We start from the raw sequence: 15,000 nt of genomic DNA, 5'->3' as shown, positions 1-15,000 counted from the left end.
TCAAAGGAGAGTTATTAACCAGGATGTTGCGGGAAGTTTTCTATGTTGTTTGAGCGATGCAGGCTAAGGGGTTGCAGTGATGCAAATGTGTATGCTGAGTCTTTTAACAGCCAATGTTTAGCAATTTTTGGATGAAGTGGCTCCTATGAAATCAAACATGGTCTCTCTTAAAAGCCCTGCCCCTGGATAAATACATCCATTCAGAGCTGTAGAAGTAACGCGGAGCCAAGCGGGCTTATGGAAAACAACTAAACTCGAAGTTCACAGGCTTTATCTTAGGGAATTAACTACCTCCTTAAATGAACTTCTGAAAAGTGCTAGAACTAAATACTTCTCTCAGCTAATATCCTCCTCGCTCAAGAAAAACCCCAAATTCTTGTTTGACACCATTAATTCAATTGTTTCACCATCTGTCCCTCCAATTGCGGTGTTCTCTTGGTCAAACAGTAATGTATTCCTTGACTTCTTTGTTGAGAAGATTAAAGATATCAGATCTAGTATTTTACCTCCTCCTGCTTGTTTCAAAGCTTGTACTTTGGCGCTTTCTCATCCATGTTTCTCCTTTGAACTAGTGACATTACATGAGGTTACAACTTTGCTAGATAAGTTGAAACCTTCTTGTTGTCACAGTGATGTTCTTCCAACTATGCTGTTTAAGCAGGTTTTTCATAGTATTGGCCCCTGTGTTGTAGAAATGATCAATACCTCTCTTTTAACTGGTGTGGTTCCGGACATTTTTAAACATGCTATTGTGGAACCTGTTCTTAAAAAACCCAGTTTAGATCCATTGCAACCAATGAATTATAGGCCTATATCTAAACTCCCTTTTATGGCTAAGATTCTAGAGAAAGTGGTAGCAGAGCAGCTTACTACTTTCTTAGAGATAAATAATATTTTTGACAAATATCAGTCAGGTTTCCGGAAAAAACATTCTACGGAAACTGCACTAGTTAAAGTTTCGAGTGATATTTTGATGTCAGCAGATTGTGGAAAGCATACAGTGTTAGTTTTATTGGACCTTACATCTGCCTTTGACACTATTGATCACAATATTTTGATTAATAAACTTCAGGATCTATTAGGGATATCGGGATCAGCTTTAAAATGGTTTTCATCTTACCTTACCGGTAGAAGTTTTGGTGTCTTTATCAATCAGATCATGTCAGATACTGCAGGTCTATCGAGTGGTGTTCCTCAGGGTTCTATCCTGGGACCGATTCTCTTCCTTTTATATATACTTCCTTTAGGACATATAATCGGCCAGTACAAGGATGTTTCTTATCACTTGTATGCAGATGACATTCAGCTATACTGCTCTTTTAAGCCTACTGAGTTATATAAACTGTCATCCCTACTCAACTGTCTGAGTGGGATTAAGCAGTGGCTAAATGATAACTTTTTACTGTTGAACTCAGCTAAGACTGAAACACTCATCATTGCCCCAGAGCAGAGCATCGCTCAGATAAAACAGCATCTCGGTGCCTTAGGCTTGTCTGTGCAGCCCAGTCTCAGGAGCTTAGGTGTTGTTTTTGATGTTTCCATGTCTCTAGAGAAACACTCGAAGCAACTTATTAAAAACTGTTTCTTTCAATTAAGGAACATTTCAAAGATAAGAGCTTTGGTGTCAAAGGCCGATTTGGAGATGATTATTCATGCATTCATTTCGTCCCGTTTAGATTATTGTAATAGTCTTTTTATTTGTCTTGATAAGAAAGATCTTTGTCGCCTCCAGACTGTCCAGAATTCTGCTGCTAGGCTTTTAACCCACACTAGTAAGCGGGCACACATCACTCCGGTTTTAGCTTCACTTCATTGGTTACCAGTGAAATTTAGAATACACTTCAAGATTTTGGTTCTAACTTTTAGAGCCCTACAAGGTCAGGCGCCCCCATATATCTCTGACCTGATACAGCTGCGTACGTCCTCAGCGTAGTCTGGGATCAACAGGTCAGAGATTTTTAGTTGCCCCCGTGCACATTTTAAAACTAAGGGGACCGTTCGTTTCAAGCTGTGGCACCCTAGGGCGCGTGAACGCACTGCCTCCTTCCGTCCCTGCTTGGATTCAGTGACAAATTTTAAAACTCAGTTGAAAACTCTTCTTTTTAAAGAGGCGTTTCAATAGACCATATAGGGTGATTAGGCCGGTTTTATTGTGTCCTAAGTGTCTTTTCTGATTATGTACTGCAATGTATAACTGTTGTGTATCCACCCATTTGTTGTGAAGCACTTTGTGATTTTTATCTGTGAAATGTGCTATACAAATAAATTTTACTTACTTACTTACTTACACACACAGAGACACACATACACACACAGGCACACGCACAGAGACACACACACACACACGCACAGGCACACGCACAGAGACACACATACACACACACAGAGACACACACACACATACACACACACACACACACACACAGGCACAGAGACACACACACACATACACATGCACAGAGACACACACACACACACACACACACACACACACAGGCACAGAGAACACACACATACAAACGCACAGAGACACACACACACACACACAGACAAAAACACACACACACACAGAGACACACCACACACACACACACACACACACACACAGGCAAACACACAGAGACACACACACACAGACACACACACACACACATAGAGACACACACACACAGAGAGACACACACACACAGAGACACACACACAGAGACACACACACAGAGACACACACAGAGACACACACACAAACACACACAGACGCATAGAGACACACACACACAGACACACAGACACACAGACACACACACACACAAACTGAAAACAGCCAATCAGGTGTCAGCACTCCTCCCACTCACTTGTGCTTCTGGATGTCCTTGACTCCGTTCTTCAGGTTCCCGAGTCTCTCGGAGGGATTGTCTCTGCGCACACAAACAGGACAACGCACTTATTTACACACAAACAGGACAACGCACTTATTTACACACAAACAGGACAACGCACTTATTTACACACAAACAGGACAAAACACTTATTTACACACAAACAGGACAACGCACTTATTTACACACAAACAGGACAAAACACTTATTTACACACAAACAGGACAACGCACTTATTTACACACAAACAGGACAAAACACTTATTTACACACAAACAGGACAAAACACTTATTTACACACAAACAAGAACGCGCGCTTATTTACACACAAACAGGACAACGCTTATTTACACACAAAACAGGACAACACACTTATTTACACACAAACAGGACAACGCCTTATTTACACACAAAACAGGACAAACGCCTTATTTACACACAAACAGGACAACACACTTATTTTACACACAAACAGGACAACACACTTATTTACACACAAACAGGACAACACACTTATTTACACACAAACAGGACAAAACACCTTATTTCACACACAAACAGGACAACACACTTATTTACACACAAACAGGACAACGCTTATTTACACACAAACAGGACAACGCGCTATTTACACACAAACAGGACAACGCACTTATTTACACAACAGGACAACGCGCTTTTTACAACAAACAGGACAACGCACTTATTTAACACAAACAGGAAAACGCTTATTTAACACAAACAGGACAACGCCTTATTTACACACAAACAGGACAACGCACTTATTTACACACAAACAGGACAAAGCACTTATTTACACACAAACAGGACAAAACACTTATTTACACACAAACAGGACAAAACACTTATTTACACACAAACAGGACAAAACACTTATTTATACACAAACAGGACAACACTTATTTACACACAAACAGGACGACCACTTATTTACACACAAACAGGACAACACTTATTTACACACAAACAGGACAAACACTAATTTTACACACAAACAGGACAACACACTTTTTACACACAAACAGGACAACACACTTATTTACACACAAACAGGACAACCTTATTTACACACAAACAGGACAAAACCTTATTTACACAAAAAAGGACAACGCACTTATTTACACAAACAGGACAACACTTATTTACACACAAACAGGACAACCTTACACAAAAACCAAAAACAACAACGCCTTATTTACACACAAACAGGACAACACTTATTTACACACAAACAGGACAAAACACTTATTTACACAAACAGGAACCAGCGCTTATTATAACAAACAGGACAACACACTTATTTACACACAAACAGGAAACGCGCTTATTTACACAAACAGGACAACGCACTTATTTACACACAAACAGGACAACGCACTTATTTACACACAAACAGGACAAACACTTATTTACACACAAACAGGACAACGCACTTATTTACACACAAACAGGACAACGCACTTATTTACACACAAACAGGACAACGCTTATTTACACACAAACAGGACAACGCGCCATTTACACACAAACAGGACAACACACTTTTTACACACAAACAGGACAACGCACTTATTTACACACAAACAGGACAAACACTTATTTACACACAAACAGGACAAACGCTTATTTACACACAAACAGGACAACGCACTATTTACACACAAACAGGACACGCCTTATTTAACACAAACAGGACAACGCTTATTTACACACAAACAGGACAACGCACTTATTTACACACAAACAGGACAACGAACTTATTTACACACAAACAGGACAACACACTTATTTACACACAAACAGGACAACGCACTTATTTAATAACAAACAGGACAAAACACTTATTTACACACAAAAAGGGACAACGCACTTATTTACACAAACAGGAAACGCTTATTTACACACAAACAGGACAAAACACTTATTTACACACAAACAGGAAAAACACTTATTTACACACAAACAGGACACACGCTTATTTACACACAAACAGGAAAACGCTTATTTACACACAAAACAGGACAAAACACTTATTTAACAAACAGGACAAACGCTTATTTACACAAAAACAGGACAACACTTATTTAACACAAACAGGACAACACACTTATTTACACACAAACAGGACAACGCTTATTTACACAAACAGGACAACGCACTTATTTTACACACAAACAGGACAAAACACTTATTTACACACAAACAGGACAACGCACTTATTTACACACAAACAGGACAACGACTTATTTACACACAAACAGGAAAACGCTTATTTACACACAAACAGGCAAGCGCACTTATTTACACACAAACAGGACAACGACTTATTTACACACAAACAGGACAAAACACTTATTTACACACAAACAGGACAACGCACTTATTTACACACAAACAGGACAAAACACTTATTTACACACAAACAGGACAACGCACTTATTTACACACAAACAGGACAACGCACTTATTTACACACAAACAGGACAACGCACTTATTTACACACAAACAGGACAACGCACTTATTTACACACAAACAGGACAACGCACTTATTTACACACAAACAGGACAACGCACTTATTTACACACAAACAGGACAACGCACTTATTTACACACAAACAGGACAACGCACTTATTTACACACAAACAGGACAACACACTTATTTACACACAAACAGGACAAACACTTATTTACACAAAACAGGACAACCTTATTTACACACAAACAGGACAAACAACAAAAGCTTATTTACACACAAACAGGACAAAACACTTATTTACACACAAACAGGACAAGCACTTATTTACACACAAACAGGACAACGCTTATTTACACACAAACAGGACAAAACACTTATTTACACAAACAGGAACCCACTTATTTACACACAAACAGGACAACGCACTTATTTACACACACAAACAGGACAACGCACTTATTTACACACAAACAGGACAACGCTTATTTACACACAAACAGGACAAGCACTTATTTATACAAAAAGGACAAAACACTTATTTACACACAAACAGGACAAAACACTTATTTACACACAAACAGGACAAGCGCTGCTTATTTACACACAAACAGGACAACGACTTATTTACACACAAACAGGACAACACACTTATTTACACACAAACAGGACAACGACTTATTTACACACAAACAGGACAAAACACTTATTTACACACAAACAGGACAACACTTATTTACACACAAACAGGACAACACACTTATTTACACACAAACAGGACAACGCACTTATTTACACACAAACAGGACAAAACACTTATTTACACACAAACAGGACAACGCACTTATTTACACACAAACAGGACAACACACTTATTTACACACAAACAGGACAACGCACTTATTTACACACAAACAGGACAACGCACTTATTTACACACAAACAGGACAACGCACTTATTTACACACAAACAGGACAAAACACTTATTTACACACAAACAGGACAACGCATTACACAAACAGGACAAAACACTTATTTACACACAAACAGGACACACACGCTTATTTACACACAAACAGGACAACGCACTTATTTACACAAACAGGACAACGCACTTATTTACACAAACAAGGACAACGCACTTATTTACACAAACAGGAAAAAACACTTATTTACACACAAACAGGACAAAACACTTATTTACACACAAACAGGACAACACGCTTATTTAACACAAACAGGACAACGCCTTATTTACACACAAACAGGACAAAACACTTATTTACACACAAACAGGACAACACTTATTTAACACAAACAGGACAACGCACTTATTTACACACAAACAGGACAACGCTTATTAACACAAACAGGCAAAACACTTATTTAACACAAACAGGACAACGCACTTATTTACACACAAACAGGACAACGCACTTATTTACACACAAACAGGACAACGCTTATTTAACACACAAACAGGAACCCTAACAACAAACAAAAAACACTTATTTACACACAAACAGGAAAACGCCTTATTTACACACAAACAGAAACGGGATAAAACATTTACACACAAAACAGGACAACTCCCTTATTTACACACAAACAGGACAACGCACTTATTTACACACAAACAGGACAACGCACTTATTTACACACAAACAGGACAACGCACTTATTTACACACAAACAGGACAACACACTTATTTACACACAAACAGGACAACAAAACACTTATTTACACACAAACAGGACAACACACTTATTTACACAAACAGGACAAAACACTTATTACACACAAACAGGACAACACACTTATTTACACAAACAGGACAAAACCTTATTTAACACAAACAGGACAACAAAACCTATTTACACAAAAGGACAACACACTTTTTACACACAAACAGGACAAAACACTTATTTACACACAAACAGGACAACACTTATTTACACAAAACAGGACAACGCACTTATTTACACAAACAGGAAAACGCCTTATTTACACAAACAGGACAACACACTTTTTACACACAAACAGGACAAGCACTTATTTACACACAAACAGGACAACGCCTTATTTACACACAAACAGGACAACGCACTTATTTACACAAACAGGACAAAACACTTATTTACACACAAACAGGACAACACTTATTTACACACAAACAGGACAACCATTTACACAAACAGAAGCGCTTATAACACAAACAGGACAACAAACACTTATTACACAAACAGGAACAACTTATTTACACACAACGGGACAAAACACTTATTTACACACAAACAGGACAACGCTTATTTACACACAAACAGGACAACGCACTTATTTACACACAAACAGGACAACGCACTTATTTACACACAAACAGGACAACACACTTATTTACACACAAACAGGACAACACACTTATTTACACACAAACAGGACAAAACACTTATTTACACACAAACAGGACAACGCACTTATTTACACACAAACAGGACAAAACACTTATTTACACACAAACAGGACAACACACTTATTTACACACAAACAGGACAACACACTTATTTACACACAAACAGGACAAAACACTTATTTACACACAAACAGGACAACAACGCCTTATTTACACACAAACAGGACAACGCACTTATTTACACACAAACAGGACAACGCACTTATTTACACACAAACAGGACAACGCACTTATTTACACACAAACAGGACAACACACTTATTTACACACAAACAGGACAACACTTATTTACACACAAACAGGACAACACACTTATTTACACACAAACAGGACAACGCACTTATTTACACACAAACAGGACAACACACTTATTTACACACAAACAGGACAACACACTTATTTACACACAAACAGGACAACGCACTTATTTACACACAAACAGGACAACGCACTTATTTACACACAAACAGGACAAACGCACTTATTTACACACAAACAGGACAACGCACTTATTTACACACAAACAGGACAACACACTTATTTACACACAAACAGGACAACGCACTTATTTACACACAAACAGGACAACGCACTTATTTACACACAAACAGGACAACGCACTTATTTACACACAAACAGGACAACGCACTTATTTACACACAAACAGGACAACACACTTATTTACACACAAACAGGACAACGCACTTATTTACACACAAACAGGCGCGGCTCAAAACACTTATTAAACACTTATTAAACATTTATTAAACACTTATTAAACACTTATTAAACACTTATTAAACATTTATTAAACATTTATTAAACACTTATTAAACATTTATTAAACATTTATTAAACACTTATTAAACACTTATTAAACATTTATTAAACATTTATTAAACACTTATTAAACATTTATTAAACACTTATTAAACATTTATTAAACATTTATTAAACACTTATTAAACACTTATTAAACATTTATTAAACATTTATTAAACACTTATTAAACATTTATTAAACACTTATTAAACACTTATTAAACACTTATTAAACACTTATTAAACATTTATTAAACATTTATTAAACACTTATTAAACACTTATTAAACATTTATTAAACATTTATTAAACACTTATTAAACATTTATTAAACACTTATTAAACACTTATTAAACACTTATTAAACATTTATTAAACATTTATTAAACATTTATTAAACACTTATTAAACATTTATTAAACACTTATTAAACACTTATTAAACACTTATTAAACACTTATTAAACATTTATTAAACATTTATTAAACATTTATTAAACATTTATTAAACATTTATAAACACTTATTAAACACTTATTAAACATTTATTAAACATTTATTAAACACTTATTAAACATTTATTAAACACTTATTAAACACTTATTAAACACTTATTAAACATTTATTAAACACTTATTAAACACTTATTAAACACTTATTAAACACTTATTAAACATTTATTAAACACTTATTAAACACTTATTAAACACTTATTAAACACTTATTAAACATTTATTAAACACTTATTAAACACTTATTAAACACTTATTAAACATTTATTCAACACTTATTAAACACTTATTAAACATTTATTAAACACTTATTAAACACTTATTAAACACTTATTAAACACTTATTAAACACTTATTAAACATTTATTAAACACTTATTAAACACTTATTAAACACTTATTAAACACTTATTAAACATTTATTAAACACTTATTAAACACTTATTAAACACTTATTAAACATTTATTAAACACTTATTAAACACTTATTAAACACTTATTAAACACTTATTAAACATTTATTAAACACTTATTAAACACTTATTAAACATTTATTCAACACTTATTAAACACTTATTAAACATTTATTAAACACTTATTAAACACTTATTAAACACTTATTAAACACTTATTAAACACTTATTTCGGAGGTGAAAACATGAATGGATTTAGATTCTGACTCTACGGTTCAGTGCCACAGCGCCCCCCCTAGCTGACCTGCAGAGCTTCCTGATGAGGTTGGCAGCGTTCTTGGTGATCTTCTGGGGGAACTCGACCATATCGATGCCTCTCAGGATGATGTTGTAGGTTTTCATCGGATCTGGACCTGAGAAAGGGGGACTGGAGACACACAGGGTCCTGGTTTAAGGATCTAAAGGTCAGGGTGTGCAGCGCCTGGTGCAGGTGTGTTCAGGGCGAGTCCTAAATCCTCTTCTGCTAGTCTGGCGGCTGATAAAAGGGTCTGTGTGTGCCGGGCGCCTGGTTCTAAAGGGTTGTTCTTAGTGTCTTCATTAATCAGAGGTGTGTTTTGGGCTTAACATGCAATCAACCAATCAGAGATCATCTCCCATTCATCAACCAATCAGAGATCAGCTCCCATTCCCTTTAAAAGCCAGGCGCGTTTGGACCTTGGAGCATTGCTGTTATGATGGAGGATTTACACCCTAATATTTTTAATTGTAATCTTCTGCGTGTGTGTGTGTGTGTGTGTGTGTGTGTCGTGTGTGTGTGTGTGTGTGTGTGTGCGCGCGTCCCTGTGTGTGTAACAAGCATAGTGTGCACGAGCCTAGGAGCATTTTACTAATGCTCTGTTAAAATAACAATGAAATGCTGCGTTATTGACTTTAGACCAGGTTTTTGTTGGTCAATGGTGCCATCACTTCCTGCTGCCTCAAGATAGCAATACTCCCAGAATGCACCTGAACACACCTCCCTGTGAGACCAGCACGCCCAGAATGCACCTGAACACACCTCCCTGTAAGACCAGCACGCCCAGAATGCACCTGAACACACCTCCCTGTAAGAACAGCACGCCCAGAATGAACCTGAACACACCTCCCTGTAAGACCAGCACGCCCAGAATGAACCTGAACACACCTCCCTGTAAGACCAGCACGCCCAGAATGCACCTGAACACACCTCCCTGTAAGACCAGCACGCCCAGAACGCACCTGAACACACCTCCCTGTAAGACCAGCACGCCCAGAATGCACCTGAACACACCTCCCTGTAAGACCAGCACGCCCAGAATGCACCTGAACACACCTCCCTGTAAGACCAGCACGCCCAGAATGCACCTGAACACACCTCCCTGTAAGACCAGCACGCCCAGAACGCACCTGAACACACCTCCCTGTAAGACCAGCACGCCCAGAATGCACCTGAACACACCTCCCTGTAAGACCAGCACGCCCAGAATGCACCTGAAGACACCTCCCTGTGAGACCAGCACGCCGATAGGGCCCACAGAGACACTGTCGGACCCTGAACAGCAACAGTTTTACTCGGGCCTTTCTCAGTTTGTGTCCTCACCTGCCGGTCAGCAGCTCGTACATCAGGATGCCCAGAGACCAGTAGTCGGCCGAGACATCGTGACCCTTGTTGAGGATGATCTCCGGAGCCACGTACTCCGGAGTCCCGCAGAACGTCCATGTCTTCTTACAGAAACCGTTCTTCTTGGCAAAACCAAAGTCCACCTGCAAAAAGACAAAATATCCAGCTTGAAAACATGTAATAAAACCTTAAACCTTGGACCCTATGTTCCCTATGTTCCCTATTTTCCCTATGTTTCTGTGTCTGAAGGGAACAACGATCTTTAACGTTGGTCCAGTATTAAGAGAGATCGCTGCAGTCGGCAGTCAGAGAAACAAGCTACAATATAAGTTAACAGGACAATTGTGCAGCTTGTATTTACGTTCACAAAAGTGTCTGACAACATCCCTACAGGGAACATAGGGCCTAATTTTGAAAAGAATCTTAGAAATGTGGGAACATAGGGCCTAATTTTGCTAAAAGTCTTAGAAATGTGGGAACATAGGCCCTAATTTTGCTAAAAGTCTTAGAAATGTGGGAACGTAGGGCCTAATTTTGCTAAAAGTCTTAGAAATGTGGGAACATAGGCCCTAATTTTGCTAAAAGTCTTAGAAATGTGGGAACGTAGGCCCTAATTTTGCTAAAAGTCTTAGAAATGTGGGAACATAGGCCCTAATTTTGCTAAAAGTCTTAGAAATGTGGGAACATAGGCCCTAATTTTGCTAAAAGTCTTAGAAATGTGGGAACATAGGCCCTAATTTTGCTAAAAGTCTTAGAAATGTGGGAACGTAGGGCCTAATTTTGCTAAAAGTCTTAGAAATGTGGGAACATAGGGCCTAATTTTGCTAAAAATCTTAGAAATGTGGGAACATAGGGCCTAATTTTGCTAAAAATCTTAGAAATGTGGGAACGTAGGGCCTAATTTTGCTAAAAGTCTTAGAAATGTGGGAACATAGGACCTAATTTTGCTAAAAGTCTTAGAAATGTGGGAACATAGGGCCTAATTTTGAAAAAAATCTTAGAAATGTGGGAACATAGGGCCTAATTTTGCTACAAATCTTAGAAATGTGGGAACTGTGGGAACATAGGGCCTAATTTTGAAAATAATCTTAGAAATGTGGGAACATAGGGCCTAATTTTGCTAAAAATCTTAGAAATGTGGGAACTGTGGGAACATAGGGCCTAATTTTGAAAATAATCTTAGAAATGTGGGAACATAGGGCCTAATTTTGAAAATAATCTTAGAAATGTGGGAACATAGGGCCTAATTTTGCTAAAAGTCTTAGAAATGTGGGAACATAGGGCCTAATTTTGAAAATAATCTTAGAAATGTGGGAACATAGGGCCTAATTTTGCTAAAAGTCTTAGAAATGTGGGAACATAGGGCCTAATTTTGAAAAAAACCTTAGAAATGTGGGAACATAGGGCCTAATTTTGCTAAAAATCATAGAAATGTGGGAACATAGGGCCTAATTTTGAAAAAAACCTTAGAAATGTGGGAACATAGGGCCTAATTTTTCAATAAAATCTTTGGGACCATTGGGCTGTGGGAACATAGAGCTGTGGGAACATAGAGCTGTGGGAACATAGGGCTGTGGGACCATAGGGCTGTGAGAACATAGGGCTGTGGGACCATAGAGCTGAGGGAACATAGGGCTGTGGGAACATAGGGCTGTGGGAACATAGAGCTGAGGGAACATAGGGCTGTGGGACCATAGAGCTGAGGGAACATAGGGCTGTGAGAACATAGGGCTGTGGGACCATAGAGCTGAGGGAACATAGGGCTGTGGGAACATAGGGCTGTGGGAACATAGAGCTGTGGGAACATAGGGCTGTGGGAACATAGAGCTGTGGGAACATAGAGCTGTGGGAACATAGGGCTGTGGGACCATAGGGCTGTGGGAACATAGGGTTGTGGGAACATAGAGCTGTGGGAACATAGGATTGTGGGAACATAGAGCTGTGGGAACATAGGGCTGTGGGAACATAGGGCTGTGGGAACATAGAGCTGTGGGAACATAGGGCTGTGGGAACATAGGGTTGTGGGAACATAGAGCTGTGGGAACATAGGACTGTGGGAACATAGAGCTGTGGGAACATAGGGCTGTGGGAACATAGGGCTGTGGGAACATAGAGCGTGTGGGAACATAGGGCTGTGGGAACATAGGAGCTGTGGGACCATAGAGCCAATGGGACCATAGAGCTGTGGGGAACATAGGGCTGTGGGAACATAGAACTGTGGGGAACATAGGGCTGTGGGAACATATAGGGCTGTGGGAACATAGAGCGCTGTGGGACCATAGGGGCAATGGGACCATTGGGCTGTGGGAACATAGAGTTGTGGGAACATAGGAGCTGTGGGAACATAGGGTGTGTGGGAACATAGAGCTGTGGGAACATAGGGTTGTGGGAACATAGAGCTGTGGGAACATAGGGCTGTGGGAACATAGGGCTGTGGGAACATAGAGCTGTGGGACCATAGAGCTGTGGGAACATAGGGCACGTGGGACCATAGGGGCTGTTGGGAACATAGGGCTGTGGGACCATAGGGCTGTGGGAACATAGAGCTGTGGGACCATAGGCGCTGTGGGACCATAGGGCTGTAGGAACATAGTGCTGTGGGAACATAGAGCTGTGGAAACATAGAGCTGTGGGACCATTGGGCTGTGGGACCATAGGGCTGTGGGAACATAGGGCTGTGGGAACATAGAGCTGTGGGAACATAGAGCTGTGGAAACATAGAGCTGTGGGAACATAGGGCTGTGGGACCATAGGGCTGTGGGAACATAGGGCTGTGGGAACATAGGGCTGTGGGAACATAGGGCTGTGGGAACATAGGGCTGTGGGAACATAGAGCTGTGGGAACATAGGGCTGTGGGAACATAGAGCTGTGGGAACATAGGGCTGTGGGAACATATGCAGGCTCCCATGAAAGGTAATGCATGAGGAGATGTGGAGTTACCAGCTTGGCGTATCCCCGGCTGTCCAGGATGAGGTTTTCGGGTTTCAGGTCTCTGTAAATGATGCCTTTGGCGTGCAGGTAGGCGAAGGCTTCGACCACACACGCTGTGTAGAAACGGGTGGTCGAGTCTTCAAATGAACCCCTGAAACAGGTCCAAACTGTCAGACATCTCCAACGTTTCTGGGCTCAGGTTGATTTAGGGATTTCTGCAGAACATCTACGACTCATTATGAGATCATTATCCTGAGTTAATGTGGTGATTAGGGTTAGGGTATCACCTGTCTCTCAGAATGGTCCACAGCTCTCCTCCCAGACAGGCCTCCATCAGCATGTACAGGTATTTACTGTCTTTAAACGTCCGGTACAACCTGAACACAGACACACATTTCACTAATTTAACTCCAAAAATTGAGACATAAAAGTCGACAAAAGCTCCCAAAAAAAGCAACAGAAACTACAAAACATTTAACAAGAAAGGCGACAAAAATAGCCGACTAAAAATCAAAAAAAAGGCGACAAAAACAAAAAAAAATTGTGAGAAAAAAAGGCGACTAAAAATCCCAAAAAGGCGACAACAAAAAAAACTCAAAAAATTTTTTGCGACAAAAATTGCGACAAAAATTGCAACGAAAAATGAAAAACTCAAGAAAATTTTGAGAAAAAAAGGCGACTAAAAATCCCAAAAAAGGCGACAAAAACTAAAAAAATTGTGAGAAAAAAAGCCGACTAAAAATCCAAAAAATTGCAACGAAAAATGCGACAAAAACTCCACAGGCGACAAAAAATGAGTTTTTCGCCTTTTTTGTCGCCTTTTTGTCACTTTTTTGAGA

The 15,000-nt window shown here is 39.2% G+C and overlaps 1 protein-coding gene across 1 annotated transcript in view; it reads right to left on the bottom strand.

Moving 5' to 3' along the window:
* The window catches only part of LOC120547748 (cGMP-dependent protein kinase 1-like), a gene marked incomplete at its 5' end in the record, with an annotated part of 22,522 nt that extends 7,984 nt beyond the window's left edge, over positions 1 to 14,538 (bottom strand). Inside the window, 5 exon segments of the mRNA XM_039783389.1 lie at positions 2,853 to 2,915; positions 9,895 to 10,017; positions 11,209 to 11,372; positions 14,171 to 14,312; positions 14,449 to 14,538. Coding sequence (XP_039639323.1) covers positions 2,853 to 2,915; positions 9,895 to 10,017; positions 11,209 to 11,372; positions 14,171 to 14,312; positions 14,449 to 14,538 — 582 coding nt within the window.
* Between the last annotated feature and the right edge of the window lie 462 nt (positions 14,539 to 15,000).

This window comes from Perca fluviatilis, chromosome 2, assembly GCF_010015445.1.
Source record: "Perca fluviatilis chromosome 2, GENO_Pfluv_1.0, whole genome shotgun sequence".
Classification (NCBI taxonomy): Eukaryota; Metazoa; Chordata; class Actinopteri; order Perciformes; family Percidae; genus Perca; species Perca fluviatilis.
This window is presented reverse-complemented; position numbering and strand designations above follow the sequence as displayed.